Raw genomic sequence first — 23326 nt, 5'->3', positions numbered from 1 at the left:
CCCGTGTGCAGGAGGCCTTAAGTGGTGTCATACCTTGGCTGCTTTTTGTATCTATGTGTCCGCTAAATTAGCCTTCAGCTTGTGTAAAACTATGTTCATCCAACGCATATTACAGTAATACTTATTTATGTTCAGAAGTATTCCAAAGTTACAGAAATATTCCATATATACAGAGAGAGAGGAAGAGAGTAGCAAGCAAAATGGCTCAAATTTTGGCAATATGAAATGTAAGCAGTCCATACACATATATGTCTATAGGTGAGAGTAGCATGGAAATTTATTGTTCTCCTATTTGGACAACGTCGGGATGGAATCAATTTCCTTAATGAAATGGGCAAAGATGGATGGTTTCGAAGAGTTTTTTTGAAACAAAAATGTTTTATTTACTGCAGCATAAAGTTGGTCCCTGGTAGGCTGGCAGCCCAAGGCTGAAAAAGTCCTCCACAGCTCCACTCTTATACCTTCTGACATCACTGTGGCATCTACATTGGGTGTGTAGATGCAAACTGCATTTCCTAATGCAGCGCTGGCCAGGTGTGCTGCCTGATTGGGCTGGTGACGGGCCCAGTCAACCAACCCCAAGAATCCTCATTGACCTGGGGGTAGAGAGTGTCCGGTTGCCTAATCTGTTAGTAAATACTCTCCACCTCTGCTGATCCACACTTGGCTCCCAATATGCTGTTCCTTTACGAAGCTACCCATTCACTGCAAAGATGGGTAGCGCTGCAGCTGATCAGTAGACACTGATTGTAATAGCCGCGTTGAAGACAAGGGGCCTGGGCAATTACTCACTGTCCCCCATCCTATAGCCGGCCCTGAGAGTAATATCTGCCTTACATGCTCTGCTTACCAATATTTGAACCCCCAATTCGTGAAATATTTGAATCCTTAGGAGAACCCCAAAATGGCAGAAATATCCCTTTTTAATCTTTCACTTGTTTTGTCAGTGCAAGTTTTATCATATCATGTACATACGCTGCGTTGGTGTGCTAATGTCTTGCCTTGTAGGTCCTGCAGCTTCCACTATGTGCCTTCTAATATGGACAAAGCAGAACAATGCTCATAATACTAACAACCTAACTTTATCATTTTTATCTTAGTGCAACCTCCAACTGAGAAACCCCCTAAAAATATAATGACAACAACACATCAAGAACATGAGACAAGTACGTGATCGCACAGAGTGTCTCACTCTTGGGAGGCATAGATGGTACAGCCTCATGCACGCAGGTGTATTACAGCTGTGAATTGTACAGAGCTCACTGACACTCTATGTGCTGCCATATAACCTTCTTCATACGGCTTCACAATGTGCATGTGACCTTAATTGTAATAATTGTTATTTGATTTACCAATCAGAATCATTTTGGGGTTAAGGAATAATGCGGTCAATACAAGATAACAAAACCGAAAGACTTCCAAAACTGTTGTAGAACTGCTTCAAGTAGTATGAGGGCGCTGTAAGACTGGTTTCTGTTGAATATATATCACCCTAAGGGTCCATGCAGACAGATGTATATTGGGGCTGTATACGGTTTATGTATTCCATGAACAGTACACAGACCCATTATAGGATGACCATAGGCACAATTGCACATTCTTCAGCGCAATGTATTAGCGCAGGGACGAGGTTTGAAGACGTAGGTTTGTGCGCGTATTGGTGCATAATACCTTACTTTTTGCGCCCGCAGAACCTGTTCACATGCGTGCACAACACCCCCCCACCATGATTTTAAATGCTATTTAACTATTGAGATCCTTATGTGTTCTTTTTTTCACTAACTTGCCAGCGTATTGCGCATTTGTGTGCATATTGAGTGCACATTTGTACAACCACCCTAATACTTCTATGGAGCCCTCGGTGTGCAAATGCTTACAAATATAGAGCAGGTCCAATTTTTTTTCCACGCATGCAAAATACGTGCAAAAACCACATTTAAGAGAAAGAACCCATTGACATAAATGGGCTCAACTCTTGCACATTGTGCATATACGTTATGTGCATAAACGTGCACTAATATGGTTGTCTGAAGCCGACCTAAAGCTATTAACATGACCATTATTTCGCATGGATCGAAGGTCATGTGAAATAAATTACTGTGTGTACTATTCTTGCCATTTTCACAGTCCAGAAGAGCATGTTTAGGGTCCGTGGGTGAGGAGGGTGAGGAGGGTGAGGCCCAGCTTGTCTTATACAATAAGAGTGCCATCCTGTGCCTGAACATACTCCCTTGCTGTTCTAGCTGCCATGTTGACCTCTGTCCATTCCACAACTGTCGCATATAGACATGGCTATGTGAGTTCAGGCTTTAAAGTCCAAGCTCTTTGATTGGGGCTTAAACAGATGGTCGTGTTTTAGTCCCATTATATGGGCTGGAAAATCACGGACGCATAACTATGAAATGAAACTGCTGATTTCAATGGTTTCATTTCTTCTATCGGGATTCTGGTGTGTTAATATTACATGTGAGAAAGACAGGGCAGGACCTACCTTCTTGCTTTTTTTTTTTTTGAAACCCGCGCCCAATAGCGCAGAGTCTGAATAGTTTAAAAAATAAATTGTAGTTTATGCGCAAATACGCTTCACAGTGACGTGTGTATTAGTGCAGTGTCCGAGGAGCAGGCCCTCAGCCGAGGAGACAACGAGGTAGAGAAGGGCCTTGTCACGGGGCTCTACTGTCTCCTCCCCTAAGGGTAGCTCAGGACCCTACCTCATTACTGACAGGGGGAGTTAACAAAATGGGGGTAACAGCAGTTACCTGTAGTCCTGTTGGTCACTCGTGACGCCAACGTTCTGTCCTCTGCAGTGAATCTTAGTAGATGGATTAAAGTCGTCTACGCACACAGAATGTCTTTTCTCAACAAGAACCGGGAACGTTTTGGTTCTGTCCGTTCACTTTACTGCTGTGAACGAATAACAAGAAAACAGTTCTTACAGGGATGAAGCAGGGAGGATTCATGGGGTATTTGTACATCCACAGGCGTAGTTATCTGTAGGAATTCACTCTCCCGGCATTTCTCTCTCCTGTTAATCACTCGCTGGGTTGCTCGCTCTCAGGCGGTGGCTCTCGTAGTTTCCGGATGCTATGTGGTTTTTCCTAGGTCCGGGCTCATGCACTCCTTGTGGATAGTAGCTATGGGTAATATCCTTGGAAAGCGTAGGTCCAAGCAGGAACAGCAAACCACCTTTCCGCTTCCTCCATGTCTGTCCAACTTTCTCTCCAACTCCAACAACTACTCCGTCCCTTCTCTCTCACTTTCTAGATTCTCGACTCTCTCTCACATAGACATGTGACCCTCCTTTTATACTGCACACAGGACAAAACAATACATTTCTAGACATCCCCAGACGTGACCAGACATTAACCCATTCATGCCTGCAAACACCCAATACACATAAATGATGCCTGCAACAAACAAAACAATGCATGAGACAATTATAAAGCATGCATTCTGAGGTGCTGTAGGGTACCCCAAACTCTAGGCCACTACATTACCACATGCACCCATGTGTTTTTGCCCCCATTACAGGTTTTTACGTTCTGCAATCCTCCATCTCATGTTTGATTTAAGCCACACTAAGGAAGAAACAATTAAAGAAAATAGCAATTAGTCCAGTTTTACGTTCTTGTATAGACATTACAATGGAGATTAGTTTGACCCATCGTGAACAACAGGCAGATGAAAGGAATCCTAAATAGATTTCACATTTGTATGTCCCTGCGGGGGGGCAAGTAGGAGTGAGACGTATATTGTAGTTTCTACAGCTATTACAATTTGCAGAAGAAACATTTGTATAATATGTATATTTTGGTATCGCAGCAAATTCAGAATTATTTGAGGACCTCATTACTACAGAAGAACCCGACTTCAAGACAAGTATTCAGTTTCTAGAATGAAACTGTTGTTTATGTGGAGTTATGCTTTCAGTTTTTGTTGCCTATTACTGTAAGGCCGCCTGCACACGGGCGGGTCAGACCCCGCGTGCGGGATTCCTGCAGCAGAGTTCGACCTGGTGCCTGGCTGGTGACCCCCATGCACCTCTTTGCCATCTCCTCTGCTGCTAAAGTGGCGGCCGACGTGCCGGCGCACATGCGCAGTACAGAGAACGCCGCTCCGTCGTTATGGCTATGACGCGGCAACCGTGACCATTCTGCAATGATGATTGAAGAATGGCCACAGGACAGACAGCTTCCATTGACTTCAAAGAAGCCGGCCGTGTGTAGCCTGCACAAAATCGCAGCATGCTGTGATTTCTCCCCCGCGAGCGGAAAATCATAATCGATTTCTGTTCATGGGCAGGAAATCACGCATCATCATAGCATGCTATGGGCTGGATTTGCTGCAGAATCCAGAGGCGGAATCCCGCTCCAGATTTCGCAATGCATATCCACCCATGTGAAGGAGGCCTTAATTGGTGTCATACCTTGGCTGCTTTTTGTATCTGTGTCCGCTAAATTAGCCTTTAGCTTGTGTAAAACTATGTTCATCCAACGCATATTACAGTAGGCCGCCTGCAGACGAGCGGGTCGGATCCGGCGGTGAGAATTCCCGCCGCGAGAGCTGACCCGAGCGCCTGCAGAGACGAGCGCGTGCTCACCCGCACCCGGCGGCCCCGGATCTTTCATGTGCCAGCTGCTGGGCAGCCGGCGCATGCGCAGACCAGAGCAGGCGGCCGGGTGAGTGACGTTTCTGTGCGAGGCTCTGCGAGCCCCGCACAAAAATAGGAAAGGCTGCGGTTTGTTTGCCGCGCGAGATTTCGCGTGGCCAAACCGCGGCCGTCTGCATAGGAGTGCGTATTGTAATGCACTCCTATGCAGGCTTTGAGCGGCGGAAATCCCGTGGGAAATCCCGCCGCGGGATTTCCGCCCGTGTGCAAGCGGCCTAATCCTTATTTATGTTTAGAAGTATTCCAAAGTTACAGAAATATTCCATATATACAGAGAGAGAGGAAGAGAGTAGCAAGCAAAAAGGCTCAAATTTTGGCAATATGAATTGTAAGCAGTCCATACACATATATGTCTATAGGTGAGAGTAGCATGGAAATTTATTGTTCTCCTATTTGGACAACATTGGGATGGAATCAATTTCCTTAATAAAATGGGCAGAGATGGATGGTTTCGAAGAGTTTTTTTGAAACAAAAATTTTTTTGGTCCCTGGTAGGCTGGCAGCCCAAGGCTGAAAAAGTCCTCCACAGCTCCAATCTTATACCTTCTGACATCACTGTGGCATCTACATTGGGTGTGTAGATGCAAACTGCATCTCCTAATGCAGCGCTGGCCAGGTGGGCTACCTGACTGGGCTGGTGACAGGCCCAGTCAACCAACCCCAAGAATCCTGGTTGACCTGGGGGTAGAGAGTGTCCGGTTGCCTAATCTGTTAGTAAATACTCTCCTCCTCTGCTGATTCACACTTGGCTCCCAATATGCTGTTCCATAACGGTGCTACCCATCCAGTGCAAAGATGGGTAGCGCTGCAGCTGATCAGTAGACACTGATAGTAAACGCCGCATTGGGGACAAGGGGCCTGGGCAATTACTCACTTTCCCCCATCCTATAGTCGGCCATGAGAGTAATATCTGCCTTACATGCTCTACTTACCAATATTTGAGCTCCCAATTCGTGAAATATTTTAATCCTTAGGAGAACCCCAAAATGGCAGAAATTTTCCTTTTTAATCTTTCACTTGTTTTGTCATTGCAAGTTTTATCATATCATGTACATACGCTGCTTTGGTGTGCTAATGTCTTGCCTTGTAGGTCCTGCAGCTTCCACTATGTGCGTTCTAATATGGACAAAGCAGAACAATGCTTATAATACTAACAACCTACCTTTATCATTTTTATCTTAGTGCAACCTCCAACTGAGAAACCCCCTAAAAATATAATGACAACAACACATCAAGAACATGAGACAAGTACGTGATCGCACAGAGTGTCTCACTCTTGGGAGGCATAGATGGTACAGCCTCATGCACGCAGGTGTATTACAGCTGTGAATTGTACAGAGCTCACTGACACTCTATGTGCTGCCATATAACCTTCTTCATACGGCTTCACAATGTGCATGTGACCTTAATTGTAATAATTAATATTTGATTTACCAATCAGAATCATTTTGGGGTTAAGGAATAATGCGGTCAATACAACATAACAAAACCGAAAGACTTCCAAAACTGTTGTAGAACTGCTTCAAGTAGTATGAGGGCGCTGTAAGACTGGTTTGTGTTGAATATATATCACCCTAAGGGTCCATGTAGACAGCCGTATATTGGGGCTGTATACGGTTTATGTATTCCATGAACAGTACACAGACCCATTATAGGACGACCATATGCGTGATTGCGCATTCTTCAGTGCAAGGTATTAATGCAGTGAACGAGGTTTGAAGAGGTGGGTTTGTGCGCATATTGGCGCATAATACCTTACTTTTTGCGCACGCATGACCTGTTCACATGCAAGCACAACACCCCCCACCATGATTTTAAATGCTATTTAACTAATGAGATCCTTATGTGTTCTTTTTTTCACTAACTTGCCAGCGTATTGCGCATTTGTGTGCATATTGAGTGCACATTTGTACAACCGCCCTAATACTTCTATGGAGCCTTCGGTGTGCAAATGCTTACAAATATAGAGCAGGTCCAATTTTTTTTCCACGCATGCAAAATACGTGCAAAAAACACATTTATGAGAAAGAACCCATTGACATCAATGGGCTCAACTCTTGCGCATTGCGCATATACTTTATGCGCATAAGCGTGCACAAATATGGTTGTCTGAAGCCGACCTAGGGCTATTAACATGAGCATTCTTTCGCATGGATCGAAGGTCATGTGAAATAAATTACTGCATGTCCTATTCTTGCCATTTTCACAGTCCAGAAGAGCATGTTTAGGGTCCGTGGGTGAGGAGGGTGAGGAGTTCTTGGCAGTCCAGCTTGTCTTATACAGTAAGAGCGCCATCCTGTGCCTGAACATACTCCCTTCCTGCTCTAGCTGCCAAGTTGACCTCTGTCCATTCCACAACTGTCGCATATAGACATGGCTATGTGAGTTCAGACTTTAAAGTCCAAGCTCTTTGATTAGGGCTTAAACAGATGGTTGTGTTTTAGTCCCATTATATGGGCTGGAAAATCATGACTGCAAAACTATGAAATGAAACTACTGATTTCAATGGTTTTATTTCCACTATCGGGAATCTGGTGCGTTAATATTACATGTGAGAAAGATAGGGCAGGACCTACCTTATTGCTTTTTTTTTTTTTTCAAACCCGCGCCCAATAGCGCAGAGTCTGAATAGTTTACAATATAAACTGTAGTTTATGCGCAAATACGCTTCACAGTGACGAGTGTATTAGTGCAGTGTCCGAGGAGCAGGCCCTCAGCCGAGGAGACAACGAGGTAGAAAAGGGCCTTGTCACGGGGCTCTACCGTCTCCTCCCCTAAGGGTAGCTCGGGACCCTACCTCGTTACTGACAGGGGGAGTTCACAAAATGGGGGTAACAGCAGTTACCTGTAGTCCTGTTTGTCACTCGTGACGCCAACATTCTGTCCTCTACGGTGAATCTTAGTACATGGATAAACCCCTTGAGTGGCACGCCCGGAAAATTTTTGGGACGAGCTGCACTGCTCATAGCAACATAGCCCGGAAGATTTCCGGGCTATGTATCACTATGGGAGCTGCAGAGCACAATGCCACAAGCTGTGGCAGTGTGCTCTGCCTGCACAGACCCACAGAGAACAAAGCAAGGGCTTTGAAAAACCAGCAGAAGATATTGCCGATATGTCGGCAATCTCCTGCTTTGTTTACAGGTTGCCATAGAGACCATCTGCTTGTCAGAAGCAAGCCGATGGTCTCTGTAGCAGGGAGAGCTTGGTGCTTGGCTGTCAGAGGACAGCTAGGTACTAGCTCTTACAGCAGAGATCAGAGAAAACCTCTGATCTCTGCTGTGTTAACCCCTTACATGCTGCAGTCTATGTGACTGCAGCATGTAAAGGGCTGTCACTGCAGCATGTAAAGGGCTGTCACCATCAGACCCCCAGAATGTGATCAGGGGTCCTGATGGGTTCCTGTGGAAGTCCCCTACAGGGACAAAAAAAAAAAAATTAAAAAAAAAAAGTTAAAAAATTATAAACAGAATTATAAAAACACTTGTCTCCCTTTACTTTATAAAAAAAATCAAAAATACAATCACACATGTGGTATCCATGCGTTGTAATGACCCAGAAAAGGAAGTTAATACATTATTTAACCCCTTAATGACATGGCCCCTTTTTTTCTTTTTTCCCCATTTCTTTTTGTCCTCCCCCCCTGTTTAAAAAATCACAACTTGTCCCGCAAAAAACAAGCCCTCAAAGGGCCATGTCAATGGAAAAATGAAAAAGTTATGGCTCTTGAGACGCAACTGCAAAATCAGTTGAAATTCAATGATTAGACCATTTTAAAAAACCTGCCCTGGTGGGCACGATGGGGTGGTAGGAAACCCGCCACTCAAGGGGTTAAAGTAGTCTACACACACAGAGTGTCTTTTCTCAACAAGAGCCGGGAACGTTTGGTTCTGTCCATTCACTTAAATGCTGTGAACGAATAACAAGAAAACAGTTCTTGCAGGGAGGATTCACGGGGTATTTGTACATCCACAGGCGTAGTTATCTGTAGGAATTCACTCTCCCGGCATTTCTCTCTCCTGTCAATCACTCACTGGGTTGCTCGCTCTCAGGCGGTGGTTCTCTTACTTTCCGGATGCCATGTGGTTTTTCCTAGGTCCGGGCTCATGCACTCCTTGTGGCTAGCAGCTATGGGTAATATCCTTGGAAATCATAGGTCCAAGCAGGAACAGCAAACCACCTTTCCGCTTCCTCCATGTCTGCCCAACTTTCTCTCCAACTCCAACAACTACTCCGTCCCTTCTCTCTCACTTTCAAGATTCTCGACTCTCTCTCACATAGACATGTGACCCTCCTTTTATACTGCACACAGGACAAAACAATACATTTCCAGACATCCCCAGACGTGACCAGACAATAACCAATTCATGCCTGCAAACACCCAATACACATAAATGATGCATGCACCACACAAGACAATGCATGAGACAAATATAAAGCATGCATTCTGAGGTGCTGGGGGGACCCCAAACTCTGGGCCACTACATTACCACATGCACCCATGTGTTTTTGCCCCTATTACAGGTTTTTACGTTCTGCAATCCTCCATCTCATGTTTGATTTAAGCCACATTAAGGAAGAAACAATGAAAGAAAAAAATGGCAATTAGTCCAGTTTTACGTTCTTGTATAGACATTACAATGGAGATTAGTTTGACCCATCGTGAACAACAGGCAGATGAAAGGAATCCTAAATAGATTTCACATTTGTATGTCCCTGCGGGGGGGGCAAGTAGGAGTGAGACGTATATTGTAGTTTCTACAGCTATTACAATTTGCACAAGAAACATTTGTATAATATGTATATTTTGGTATCGCAGCAAATTCAGGAATATTTGAGGACCTCATTACTACAGAAGAACCCGACTTCAAGACAAGTATTCAGTTTCTAGAATGAAACTGTTGTTTATGTGGAGTTATGCTTTCAGGTTTTGTTGCCTATTACTGTAGTGCCGCCTGCACACGGGCGGGTCAGACCCCGCATGAGGGATTCCTGCAGCAGAGTTCGACCTGGTGCCTGGCCCGTGACCCCCATGTACCTCTTCGCCATCTTCTCCTCTGCTGCTGATGTGCGGGCCGACGTGCCGGCGCACATGCGCATTACAGAGAACGTCGCTCCAACATTTTGGCTATGACGCGGCTGCCGCATCAATGATGTCAATGATGACTGCAGAATGGCTGCAGGACAGACGGCTTCCATTGACTTCAAATAAGCTGGCCGTGCGTAGCCAAAATCACAGCATGCTGCGACATCTCCCCCGCGAGCGGAAAATCGTAATTGATTTCTGTTCATGGGCAGGAAATCACGCATCATCATAGCATGCTATGGGCTGGATTTGCTGCAGAATTTGGTGGCGGAATCCCGCTCCAGATTTCGCAATGCAAATCCACCCGTGTGCAGGAGGCCTTAAGTGGTGTCATACCTTGGCTGCTTTTTGTATCTATGTGTCCGCTAAATTAGCCTTCAGCTTGTGTAAAACTATGTTCATCCAACGCATATTACAGTAATCCTTATTTATGTTCAGAAGTATTCCAAAATTACAGAAATATTCCATATATACAGAGAGAGAGGAAGAGCGTAGCAAGCAAAAAGGCTCAAATTTTGGCAATATGAAATGCAAGCAGTCCATAACCATATATGTCTATAGGTGAGAGTAGCATGGAAATTTATTGTTCTCCTATTTGGACAACGTCGGGATGGAATCAATTTCCTTAATAAAATGGGCAGAGATGGATGGTTTCGAAGAGTTTTTTTTAAACAAATTTTTTTTATTGACTGCAGCATAAAGTTGGTCCCTGGTAGGCTGGCAGCCCAAGGCTGAAAAAGTCCTCCACAGCTCCACTCTTTTACCTTCTGACATCACTGTGGCATCTACATTGGGTGTGTAGATGCAAACTGCATTTCCTAATGCAGCACTGGCCAGGTGGGCTACCTGATTGGGCTGGTGACGGGCCCAGTCAACTAACCCCAAGAATCCTGATTGACCTGGGGGTAGAGAGTGTCCGGTTGCCTAAACTGTTAGTAAATACTCTCCACCTCTGCTGATCCACACTTGGCTCCCAATATGCTGTTCCTTTACGAAGCTACCCATTCACTGCAAAGATGGGTAGCGCTGCAGCTGATCAGTAGACACTGATTGTAATAGCTGAAGACAAGGGGGCCTGGGCAATTACTCACTGTCCCCCATCCTATAGCCGGCCTGAGAGTAATATCTGCCTTACATGCTCTGCTTACCAATATTTCAACCCCCAATTCGTGAAATATTTTAATCCTTAGGAGCACCCCAAAATGGCAGAAACATCCCTTTTTAATCTTTCGCTTGTTTTGTCAGTGCAAATTTTATCATATCATGTACATACGCTGCGTTGGTGTGCTAATGTCTTGCCTTGTAGGTCCTGCAGCTTCCACTATGTGCCTTCTAATACAATGATCATAATACTAACAACCTAACTGTATCATTTTTATCTTAGCGCAACCTCCAACTGAGAAACCCCCTAAAAATATAATGACAACAACACATCAAGAACATGAGACAAGTACGTGATTGCACAGTGTCTCACTCTTGGGAGGCATAGATGGTACAGCCTCATGCACGCAGGTGTATTACAGCTGGGAATTGTACAGAGCTCACTGACGCTCTATGTGCTGCCATATAACCTTCTTCACATGGCTTCACAATGTGCATGTGACCTTAATTGTAATAGTTAATATTTAGAGATGAGCGAACGTACTCGGTAAGGCCGATTTCGCAATCGAGCACCGCGATTTTCGAGTACTTCACTACTCGGGTGAAAAGATTCGGGGGTCGCCGGGGGGCGGGGCGTGGCATGGGGTAGCGGGGGGTAGCAGCGCGGAACAGGTGGGAGCTCTCTCTCTCTCCCTCTCTCCCCCACTCGCCTCTGCAACCTCCTGCTCACCCACAGTGCCCCCGAGTACTTTTCACCCGAGTAGTGAAGTACTCGAAAATCGCGGTGCTAGATTGCGAAATCGGCCTTACCGAGTACGTTCGCTCATCTCTATTAATATTTGATTTACCAATCAGAATGATTTTGGGCTTAAGGAATAATGCGGTCAATACAACATAACAAAAACGGAAAACTTCAAAAACTGTTGTAGAGCTGCTTCAAGTAGTATGAGGGCGCTGGAAGACTGGTTTCTGTTGAATATATATCACTCTCAGGGTCCATGCAGACAGCCGTATATTGGGGCTGTATACGGTTTATGTATTCCATGAACAGTACACAGACCCATTATAGGATGACCATATGCGTGATTGAGCATTCTACAGTGCAACATATTAGCGCAGTGAACGAGGTTTGAAGAGGTGGGTTTGTGCGCATATTGGCGCATAATACCTTACTTTTTGCGCACGCAGGACCTGTTCACATGCGTGCACAACACCCCCCACCATGATTTTAAATGCTATTTAACTAATGAGATCCTTATGTGTTCTTTTTTTCACTAACTTGCCAGCGTATTGCGCATTTGTGTGCATATTGAGTGCACATTTGTACAACCACCCTAATTCTTCTACGGAGCCCTCGGTGTGCAAATGCTTACAAATACAGAGCGGGTCCAATTTTTTTCCATGCATGCAAAATACGTGCAAAAAACACATTTATGAGAAAGAACCCATCGGCATCAATGGGCTCAACTCTTGCGCATTGTGCATATACGTTACGCGTGAAAAAAACATGCGCAAATATGGTTGTCTGAAGCCGACCTAAGGCTATTAGTATGACCATTCTTTTGCATGGATCGAAGGGTAGTTTGGGACCCTACCTTGCTACCGACAGGGGGAGTTCACAAAATGGGGGTAACAGCAGTTACCTGTAGTCCTGTTTGTCACTCGTGACGCCAACGTTCCGTCCTCTGCGGTGAATCTTAGTAGATGGAATAAAGTAGTCTACGCACACAGAATGTCTTTTCTTAACAAGAATCAGGAACCTTTTGGTTCTGTCCGTTCACTTAACCCTTTCCAATCCACTGTCTGACGTCTGAAGACATTATGATGTAAGGCTGTACAGCTCCGATGTTGGAAGACGTCCATCGGGGGTTCTCTTACTGTATATTGCCAGCCTCTCTACCGTCGGAGCCTATCCAACGTGTCACCTCATGCAGTACTGGCTTTAGCCAGCAGATAACGTTGTTGTATAACAGTAGAAAAAGAGTAAGCTCCCTAGGACCGTGATGGCGAACCTATGACACGCGTGTCAGTGCAGACACGCGTGGCCATGTTCGCTGACACGCGGCCGCATACAGAGGATTATGCGGCTGCACGCGGAGAGCCGGGATGTTTCATCCTCGGCTCCTGCACAGCCAGGTGCAGTAGCCGAGGATAAAACATTGCGGTGGGTAGACGCTGTGCGCCGGAGGTCTGTAGGCCAAAACCACAGACCTCCGGCACAGAGCGTCTAGTAGTGCCGGGACGTCCGGTTAGGCCGCTGACCTCACTTCCGGCCGGCGGACCTTTTAGCCGCGGAGTGCGCAGGGGAAGGGATCTGGGGGCCATCTTAGCAGCCACCAGCAGCATCCACCGTGAGCAGCATCAATTACTGAGATAAGTGAGGCGAGGGCCTGTGTGGAGCCATTTAAAAAAGCCCATTAGCGCCATTACTGAGAAGTGAGGGGAGGGCCTGTGCAACAGCCATTTAGAAAAGCCCATTACCAGCGCCATTACTGAGAAGTGAGGGGAGGGCCTGTGCGGCAGCCATTTAAAAAAGCCCATTACCAGCGCCATTACTGAGAAGTGAGGGGAGCACCTGTGCGGCAGCTATTTAAAAAAGCCCATTACCAGCTCCATTACTGAGAAGTGAGGGGAGCGCCTTTGCAGCACCAGCGCCATTACTGAGATAAGTGAGGGGAGGGCCTGTGCAGCAGGCATTTAAAAAGCACCATTACCAGCGCCATTACTGAGAAGTGAGTAATCTTCTGCCATTGCAATCACTGTCTGATGGAGAACCCCCCCCCCCCAAAAAAAAAAACAGGTTAAGTAAAGGGAGTGGTAGTAGTAGCAGTAGCCGACCCTTTCAAGAGACGTGGACCGAGATGTCTGGCATTATGAAGTTAGTAGTGCTTGCTTGGGCTTGAAGTGTGCAAAATACCAACCTTCAATTGAAGATTTAATTTTAGCCACTGAAATTCAGCAACAAAAAAAGTCACTAATAGGGAGGTTAGTTAAAGAACTCCCCCCCCCCCCCTCACTTACCTCAGTTCACGGCACCTCACACCAGTTAGATTCATATTGGACCGTTAATTAATTTCAAGACCAACAGAAGAAACCGACTGATGGATGAACAAAGAAGTCACTAAGCAGGTAAGTTAAAATAATTATTTTTTGGTTTATTCATTACAGTTATATGTTACAAGTATACATTCTTCCTATTTAAACTATTAATATCACAAATTTTGGGTGTTTTTTTCGAAGTGACACACCACCCGAGTTATGCTCGGTTTTTTGGCGAATTTTGACCCACCAAGCCAAAAAGGTTGCCCATCACTGCCCTAGGAAAACCAGGATACAAATTGGATTGGAAAGGGTTAAATGTTGTGAACGAATAACAAGAAAACAGTTCTTACAGGGATGAAGCAGGGAGGATTCACGGGGTATTTGTACATCCATAGGCGTAGTTATCTGTAGGAATTCACTCTCCCAGCGACTCTCTCTCCTGTCAATCACTTACTGGGTTGCTCGCTCTCAGGCGGTGGCTTTCTCTCTTTCCGGATGCTATGCGGCTTTTCCTTGGTCCGCAGCGGATTTTAACTCTTCACCCGCACGTGGATCCACACCCCATAGGGATGCATTGACCACCCGCGGGTAGATAAATACCCGCGGATGGTCAATAAAAGTGATTTAAAAAAAAATGGAGCATGAAAAAATCTAGACCATGCTCCATTTTCGTGCAGGTCTCCCGCGGGGACAGCTCCCGCGGGCTTCTATTGCAGCCTATGGAAGCCGTCCGGATCCGCGGGAGACCAAAATCGGAATTTACTCACCTGCTCCGGATCTTCCCTTCACCGCAGCTTCATCTGTCACGGCCGGATCTTTTTTCTTTGGGCCGGCGCATGCGCGAGGCACGCAACCGATGTGCCCTGCGCATCCGCCGGGCTGAAGAAAGAAGATCTGGCCGCGACGGAGAGAAGATGAAGCCGCGGCGAAGGGAAGATCCGGAGCGGGCGAGAGGTAAGTTAATTCTTATTTTTATGCCTCATGTCCGCGGGGCAGGAGGGACCCGCTACGGATTCTCCATGGAGAATCCGTAGCGGGCCTGATTTTCTCCGTGGACATGAGGCCTTACAGAGTGCATTCTGAGGTGCTGAAGGCAACCCCAAACTCTGGGCCATTTCATTACCACATGCACCTATGTGTTTTTGCCCTTATTAGAGGTTTTTACATTCTGCAATCCTACGTCTCATGTTTGATTTAAGCCACACTTAGAAAGAAACAATGAAAGAAAAAAATGCCAATTGGTCCAGTTTTACGTTCTTGTATGGACATTACAATGGAGTTCAGTCTGACCCATCGTGAACAACAGGCAGATTAAAGGAATCCTAAATAGTTTCCCCATTTGTACTGTATGTCCCTGCGGTGGGGCAAGTAGGAGGAGTGACATTTGTGTGACTTATATAATGTAGATTCTACATTCTATTACAATTTGCACAAGAAACATTTGTATAATATGTATATTTTGGTATCGCAGCAAATTCAGAAATATCTGAGGACCTCATTACTACAGAAGAACCCGACTTCAAGACAAGTATTCAGTTTCTAGAATGAAGCTGTTGTTTATGTGGAGTTGTGCTTTCAGTTTTTGTTGCCTATTACTGTAAATTGGTGTCATTCCTTTGCTGCTTTCTTGTACCTCATGTGTTTGTTAAATTAGCCTTCAGCTTGTGTAAAACTATGTTCATCAAATGTTCTTGCCTTGTAGGTCCTGCAGCTTCCACTATGTGCCTTCTAATATGGAGGAAGTAGAACAATGCTCATAATACTAACAACATATATTTATCCTTTTTATCTTAGTGAAACCTTCAACTGAGAAACCCAAAGAAGATCTAATGACAACGACACATCAAAAACACGAGACAAGTACGTGATCGCACCGATTGTCCAACTCTAGGGAGGCATAGATGGTACAGCCTCATGCATACAGGTGTATTACAGCTGTGAATTGTACAGAGTCATAATGGGAAACCCATAAAAATGTATGGAGCACTACTGCCTCCGATTCATTATGTACAGAAATTATTTACTGATCGATTAAATGTGGAGTGAAAATGGCCCTCATATATAACAGATACAGCAGCTCACTGACACTCTATGTGCTGCCATATAACCTTCTTCACTCAGCTTCACAATGTGCATGTGACCTTAATTAAAACCAATGTAATAATCACTATTTGATTTTACAATCAGAATCATTTTGGGGTTAAGCAATAGTGCAGTCAATTCAGGCTATACAACATAACAAAACCGAAAGCCTTCAAATAGTATGAGAGCGCTGTAAGACTGGTTTCTGTTGAATATATATGCAAATAAGGAAGATGGAACAATACCTCTGCAGCGCCACCTATTGGATGGCAGGATTCCTGCAAATCAATGTACAACCCTTTATACAGGTCTTTAGAACAATGATTGTGAATAGCAAACCAAGCCAGAATGCATACACAGGCGGCTGTTTCGGGGTTCTTGCCCCTCATCAGTGTGCAGTAGGATTCCAGATTGGCTAGTGAGAGGTCTATGATGTGAGTCGGGAGGGGTACCATCACTCCTTGAGGAGAGCGCCTTTCACTAGCCAAGCCAGAAACCTACTGCACACTGATGAGGGGGAAACACCCTGAAACAGCTGTCTGTGTATGGATTCTAGCTTGGTTTTCAATTCCCAATCATTGTTGCAAAGACCTGTATAAAGGGTTGGACATTGATTTGCAGGAATGCTGCCATCCAATAGGTGGTGCTAAAGAGGCTCAAGCACTTCTTTCTCGCCTGTCTCCCTGCCACATACAGGACCTCTGGCACATCCAAAAACGTTTGGAATTGTGTCACTCCCCAGCATCCTGTTATGTTCAATCCAGCCGAACAGACGAAGGGGCTCGTCCCCGAAATGCGTTTTCAATTGCTGGTTTTTATTTTGTGAAATGATAAAAAAGAAGTGCTTTCACTATCACATATTGGACCTTAATCTTCTAGTAGCTTAAAGGGTTGCACCTTCACGAAAGTATTTTTTCCACCCATCGTGAACAACAAGCAGATAAAAGAAGTCCTAAATAGATTTCCCATTTGTATGTCCCCGTGGTGGAATAAGTAGGAGTGACATTTGTGGGACTTATATAATGTAGATTCTACTGCTGTAATAATTTCCACAAGAAACATTTGTATAATATGTATATTTTGGTATCGCAGCAAATTCAGAAATATCCGAGGACCTCATGACTACAGAAGAACCCGACTTCAAGACAAGTATTCAGTTTCTAGAATGAAGCTGTTGTTTGTGTGGTTATACTTTCTGTAGTTTTGCCTATTACTATGAATTGGTGTCCTTCCATGGCTGCTCTTTGTATCTCATGTGTCCGCTAAATTAGCTTTCAGCTTGTGTAAAATGGGGTTCCAACCAACGCATTTTACAGTATTTCTCATTTGTATTGAGAACTATTCCAAAGGTTCAGAAGTAATATCTGCCTACATGCACATCTAATTACCAACATTTGAAGCCCAAATCAAGAGACATTTTAAGACCCAAGAACACCCCAAAATGGCAGAAATGCCCCTTTTGCAATGTGTCACTTGTTTTATGCCAGCACAAGTTTTATTATATGTACTGTATTGTATGTACTCCATGTTGGCTGCCTAACGTCTTGCCTTTTAGGTCCTGCTGCTTCCACTATGTGCCTTCTAATACGGACAAAGTATAACGATGCTCATAATACTAACAACCTACCTTCATCCTTTTTATCTTAGTGCAACCTGCAACTGAGAAACCCAAAGTAAATACGATGACAACAACACATCAAGAACGTAAGACAAGTATGTCATTGCACATATTGCCTCTCTCTTGGGATGCATAGATGGTACAGCCTCATGGACTCACATGGTTTATGTTTTGTACGGAGCCATAATAAGGCACCTACAAAAGTGTATTTAATATTACTCGAAAGCAGGAACCGAATATAACTCTGTGTCGGATACACGGTACACGGTCAGCATCTTTAGATGTGTAACGAGTACTGAGGAAGAGGTTCCCATACCTCAAAACGCATATACAAGTTGGTTTTAATAAACTGAAATCTTTTTGTCAAAATACCTCATCTCAAGAATTTATATCTCAAGAAGATTGCCCCACAGTGACTCCTCCAGAAGATAGTTTTCGTTTTTCCTCATTTGTTATTGCACAATAACTGCTGACTGCAGCATCTAAGTAGTTAACAGATGGGGAAAAAAAACGCTATAAAAAGTGAGCAAAAAGTCATTCTACACCAATTAAAACTACAAGTCATCCAACAAAAAGAAAAAAAAAAGCTCACACAGGTCCGTGGATGGAAAAGTAAAAATATTACGGCTCTTTGAATGTAACAACACAAAGAACATAAAAAAGTGCTTTTGTTGTACCAAGGAAGAAGACTCTAAATAAACCCATATAATCTTGGGTTCTTCATAATGGTATACTGTAGGTGTGCCGCTTGACCTCCTGTCGACTTTTTTGTGCTTTTTTGGTAGTCACATAGTCGGGCTATTAGTAAATGGCTGGCCATGCTCCTGCCCAGAAAAAGTGGAGATGAAACAAAGCAGTGCTAAGCTTTCCCTGCACTTCTGTTATTAGTTGTAAAGTAGCTAACCCCTTTAACCCTTTGCAATCCAATTTTGGATTCAGGGTTTCCCAGGGGGCTTTATCTTTCTGCCATTATACAATGATGCCATCTGCTGGCTAAAGCCAGTACTGCGGTATGGGACATGCTGGAGAGGCCCCCCGACAACAATGCGGCCAGTAATCTACAGCAAGAATACCCTGCCGGACGTCTTTCGACATTGGAGCTGTACAGCCTTCGATCAGAATGTCTTTAGATGTCAGACAGTGGATTGGAAAGGGTTAATAAATATGTTTCACTTGATAGTTTTTGCATTTTTTAGTTTTCTCCACATTCTCCTTTCCCTTTGACCTTTCATTTTCCATTTGCTTTGATCTAACCCTCTCAGGGATAGGTGATAAAAGTTGATTGTGGTACAAACCCTCTAATAGACTGCAAAACATAACAATCCTGGGATCTTATACTAGTCTCCGGGCTGCTATGTGAAGCCAAACAATGAATCGAAACCGTTAACAGCAGTGATCGGAGCTAGCTGCCATTACAGGCAGGCATCAGCTGTCAGAAACAGCCGGCACTCACTTAGCATGGAGCAGGCTCAGCTCCTGGGCTTGCTCCATACAACACCCGTGACTGCCCAATGTATATTTACAGAAGGTGGTCTATAAGGGATTAAGATATAAAACCTTTGTAGAAAATAACATTCTAAACTATTTAGCATTAATAGAGTCTCATGTGCAATAAGCTCACATTGATGAAGTCTGTGATCTTGGACCGCCACTATCACCCATACTGAAAGGACATCATAGAGACCCCTTTGGCACTGATCAGAGATTCCTACTGCTGGAAGAGGAAGGGGTTTTATGCACACTTGCTAACTTTCCTGAAATGTGTAGGCAATAGAGATGAGCGAACGTGTTCTTCCGAGCTTGATATTCGTGCGAATATTAGGGTGTTCGGGATGTTCGTTATTCGTAACGAACACCATGCGGTGTTCTGGTTATTTTCACTTCCTTCCCTGAGACGTTAGCGCACTTTTCTGGCCAATTGAAAGACAGGGAAGGCATTACAACTTCCCCCTGTGACATTCAAGCCCTATACCACCCCCCTGCTGTGAGTGGCTGGGAAGATCAGGTGTCACCCGAACATAAAAGTCGGCCCCTCCCGCGGTTCGCCTCAGATGCCGTGTGAGTTAGATGAGGGACAGTGCTGTTTGTACCGGAGCTGCTGTAGGGAAAGAATTGGTAGTTAGTGTAGGCTTCAAGACCCCCCAAAGGTCCTTATTAGGGCCACTGATAGCTGTGTGTTGGCTGCTGTTAGCAGTGGCAATTTTTTTTTTCTCAAAATCGGCTCTGCAGAGCGTTGCACCTGGCATTAGGGACAGAAGTGCTGCATAGGCAGGGAGAGTGTTAGGAGTGAGTGTAGCCTTCAAGAACCTCAACGGTCCTTTCTAGGGCCATATTTATCCGTGTGCAGTACTGTGCTGGCTGCTGTTAGCTGTGCTGCATATTTTTTTGCTTCTCAAAATCGCCTCTGCAGACCATTGCACCCTCCATTGATACTGCAGGGAAAGAATTGTATAGGCAGGGCCACAACACAGTTATTATTCATAGAATATACGCAGTGCTGCCTTTTGGTGCAAAAAAACGGAAAATAATTCTATTTGTCCTGCCTCTGTCCGTCCTAAGGGCGGTGGACACGTGTCGGCTGCGTGTGCAACCTGTAAAAATCAGACGCACCCAGCTACGTTTTACTCCTGGCTTCGCCATTTGCTTTCCTTAATTGGGAAAAAAAATACCTGCTCTGCCACAGTTAATAACTCTGCTACCCTCACGTTCTGTGACACATTAGCAGGAACACAGCACAGTTATTAAACTTCTCATGTTCATAGAATATACGCAGTGCTGCCTTTTGGTGCAAAAAAACGGAAAATAATTCTATTTGTCCTGCCTCTGTCCGTCCTAAGGGCGGTGGACACATGTCGGCTGCGTGTGCAACCTGTAAAAATCAGACGCACCCAGCTACGTTTTACTCCTGGCTTCGCCATTTGCTTTCCTTAATTGGGAAAAAAAATACCTGCTCTGCCACAGTTAATAACTCTGCTACCCTCACGTTCTGTGACACATTAGCAGGAAAACAGCACAGTTATTAAACTTAGATTATTCATTCACTAGAGGCAGTGGGGCCTTTCGTTTTCAAAAAAGGGAAAAAATTATATTTGGCCTGCAGTCTTGCGCCAATTTATTTCCTGCCTGTGAAATCAAATCACTGGTAATACAGCATGCTGAGGGGTAAGGGTAGGCCTAGAGGACGTGGACGCGGCCGAGGACGGGGAGGGCCAAGTCAGGGTGTGGGCACAGGCCAAGCTCCTGATCCAGGTGTGTCGCAGCCGACTGCTGCGCGATTAGGAGAGAGGCACGTTTCTGGTGTCCCCACATTCATCGCCCAATTAATGGGTCCACGCGGGAGACGGTTATTAGAAAATGAGCAGTGTGAGCAGGTCCTGTCCTGGATGGCAGAAAGTGCTTCGAGCAACCTATCATCTACCCGCAGTTCTGCGCCGTCCACTGCTGCCAATCCGAATCCTCTGTCTGCTGCTCCTCCTTCCTCCCAGCCTCCTCACTCCACTACAATAACACCTGCTCAGGAGCGGGAACACTCCCAGGAACTGTTCTCGGGCCCCTGCTTAGATTGGGCAGCAGCGGTTCCTCTCCCACCAGAGGAGTTTATCGTCACTGATGCCCAACCATTCGAAAGTTCCCGGGGTCCGGGGGAAGAGGCTGGGGACTTCCGCCAACTGTCTCAACAACTTTCTGTGGGTGAGGAGGACGATGACGATCAGACACAGTTGTCTTGCAGTGAGGTAGTAGTAAGGGCAGTAAGTCCGAGGGAGCAGCGCACAGAGGATTCGGAGGAAGAGCAGCAGGACGATGAGGTGACTGACCCCACCTGGTGTGCAACGCTTACTCAGGAGGACAGGTCTTCAGAGGGGGAGTCAAGGGCATCAGCAGGGCAGGTTGCAAGAGGCAGTGCGGTGGCCAGGGGTAGAGGCAGGGCCAGACCGAATAATCCACCAAGTGTTTCCCAAAGCGCCCCCTCGCGCCATGCCACCCTGCAGAGGCCGAGGTGCTCTAAGGTCTGGCAGTTTTTCACAGAGACGCCTGACGACCGACGAACAGTGGTGTGCAACCTTTGTCGCGCAAAGCTCAGCCGAGGAGCCAACACCAACAGCCTCACCACCACCACCATGCACAGACATATGATGGCCAAGCACCCCGCAAGGTGGGACGAAGGCCGTTCAGCGCCTCCGGTTTGCACCCCTGCCTCTCCCCCTGTGCCCCAACCTGCCACAGAGATGCAACCCCCCTCTCAGGACACAGGCACTACCGTCTCCTGGCCTGCACCCACACCATCACCTCCGCTGTCCTCGGCCCCATCCAGCAGTGTAGTTCAGCGCACCGTCCAGCCGTCGCTTGCGCAACTGTTGGAGCGCAAGCGCAAGTACGCCGCCACGCACCCGCACGCTCAAACGTTAACCGTCCGCATAGCAAAATTCATCAGCCTTGAGATGCTGCCGTATAGGGTTGTGGAAACGGAGTCCTTCAAAAGTATCATGGAGGCGGCGGCCCCGCGCTACTCAGTTCCCAGTCGCCACTACTTTTCCCGATGTCAAGCGTCAGCAGGCCGTGCTGAAACTACTCAGCTTAGGCGATAAGAGGCACACGGCCCACGAACTGCTGCAGGGTCTGACACAGCAGACCGACCGCTGGCTTGCGCCGCTGAGCCTCCAACCGGGCATGGTCGTGTGTGACAACGGGCGTAACCTGGTGGCGGCTCTGCAGCTCGGCAGCCTCACGCACGTGCCATGCCTGGCCCACGTCTTTAATTTGGTGGTTCAGCGCTTTCTGAAAAGCTACCCACGCTTGTCAGACCTGCTCGTAAAGGCGCGCCGGCTCTGCGCACATTTTCGCAAGTCCCACACGGACACTGCCACCCTGCGCACCCTGCAACATCACTTTAAGCTGCCAGTGCACCGACTGCTGTGCGACGTGCCCACACGGTGGAACTCTACGCTCCACATGTTGGCCAGGCTCTATGAACAACGTAGAGCTATTGTCGAATACCAACTCCAACATGGGCGGCGCAGTGGGAGTCAGCCTCCTCAATTCCTTTCAGAAGAGTGGGCCTGGTTGGCAGACATCTGCCATGTCCTTGGTAATTTTGAGGAGTCTACCCAGGTGGTGAGCGGCGATGCTACAATCATTAGCGTCACCATTCCTCTGCTATGCATCTTGAGAAATTCCCTGCAAACCATAAAGGCAGCTGCTTTGCGCTCGGAAACGGGGGCGGGGGAAGACAGTATGCCGCTGGATAGTCAGGGCACCCTCTTGTCTATTTCTCAGCGCGTACAGGAGGAGGAGGAGGAGCATGAGGAGGATGAGGAGGAGGGGGAAGAGACAGCTTGGGCCACTGCTGACGGTACACCGGCTGATTGCCTGTCATCCTTTCAGCGTGTATGGCCTGAGGAGGAGGAGGAGGAGGAGGAGGATCCTGAAAGTGATCTTCCTAGTGAAGACAGCCATGTGTTGCGTACAGGTACCCTGGCACACATGGCTGACTTCATGTTAGGATGCCTTTCTCGTGACCCTCGCGTTGCACGCATTCTGGCCACGACGGATTACTGGGTGTACACACTGCTCGATCCACGGTATAAGGAGAACCTGCCCACTCTGATTCCCGAAGAGGAAAGGGGTTCGAGAGTGTTGCTATACCACAGGACCCTTGCGGACAAGCTGATGGTAAAATTCCCAGCCGACAGCGCTAGTGGCAGAAGGCGCAGTACCGAGGGCAAGGTAG

The 23326-nt window shown here is 46.2% G+C and overlaps 1 protein-coding gene across 3 annotated transcripts in view; it reads left to right on the top strand.

Annotated features, from left to right (window-relative positions):
- VSIG4 (V-set and immunoglobulin domain containing 4) overlaps window positions 1-23326 on the top strand; it is a 93616-nt gene that overhangs the window by 55337 nt on the left and 14953 nt on the right. Inside the window, exons 3-5 of one of the 3 annotated variants that reach the window (XM_066580971.1) lie at window positions 15693-15758; window positions 17073-17129; window positions 17628-17693. In XM_066580971.1, coding sequence (XP_066437068.1) covers window positions 15693-15758; window positions 17073-17129; window positions 17628-17693 — 189 coding nt within the window. The remainder of the gene's footprint in view (window positions 1-15692; window positions 15759-17072; window positions 17130-17627; window positions 17694-23326) is intronic. The other 2 variants (XM_066580972.1, XM_066580973.1) reach the window with 2 other exon arrangements.

This window comes from Eleutherodactylus coqui, chromosome 10 (genome assembly GCF_035609145.1).
Source record: "Eleutherodactylus coqui strain aEleCoq1 chromosome 10, aEleCoq1.hap1, whole genome shotgun sequence".
Classification (NCBI taxonomy): domain Eukaryota; kingdom Metazoa; phylum Chordata; class Amphibia; order Anura; family Eleutherodactylidae; genus Eleutherodactylus; species Eleutherodactylus coqui.
Note: the sequence above shows the minus strand (reverse complement) of the source record. Positions and strands in the feature narration are given on the sequence as shown.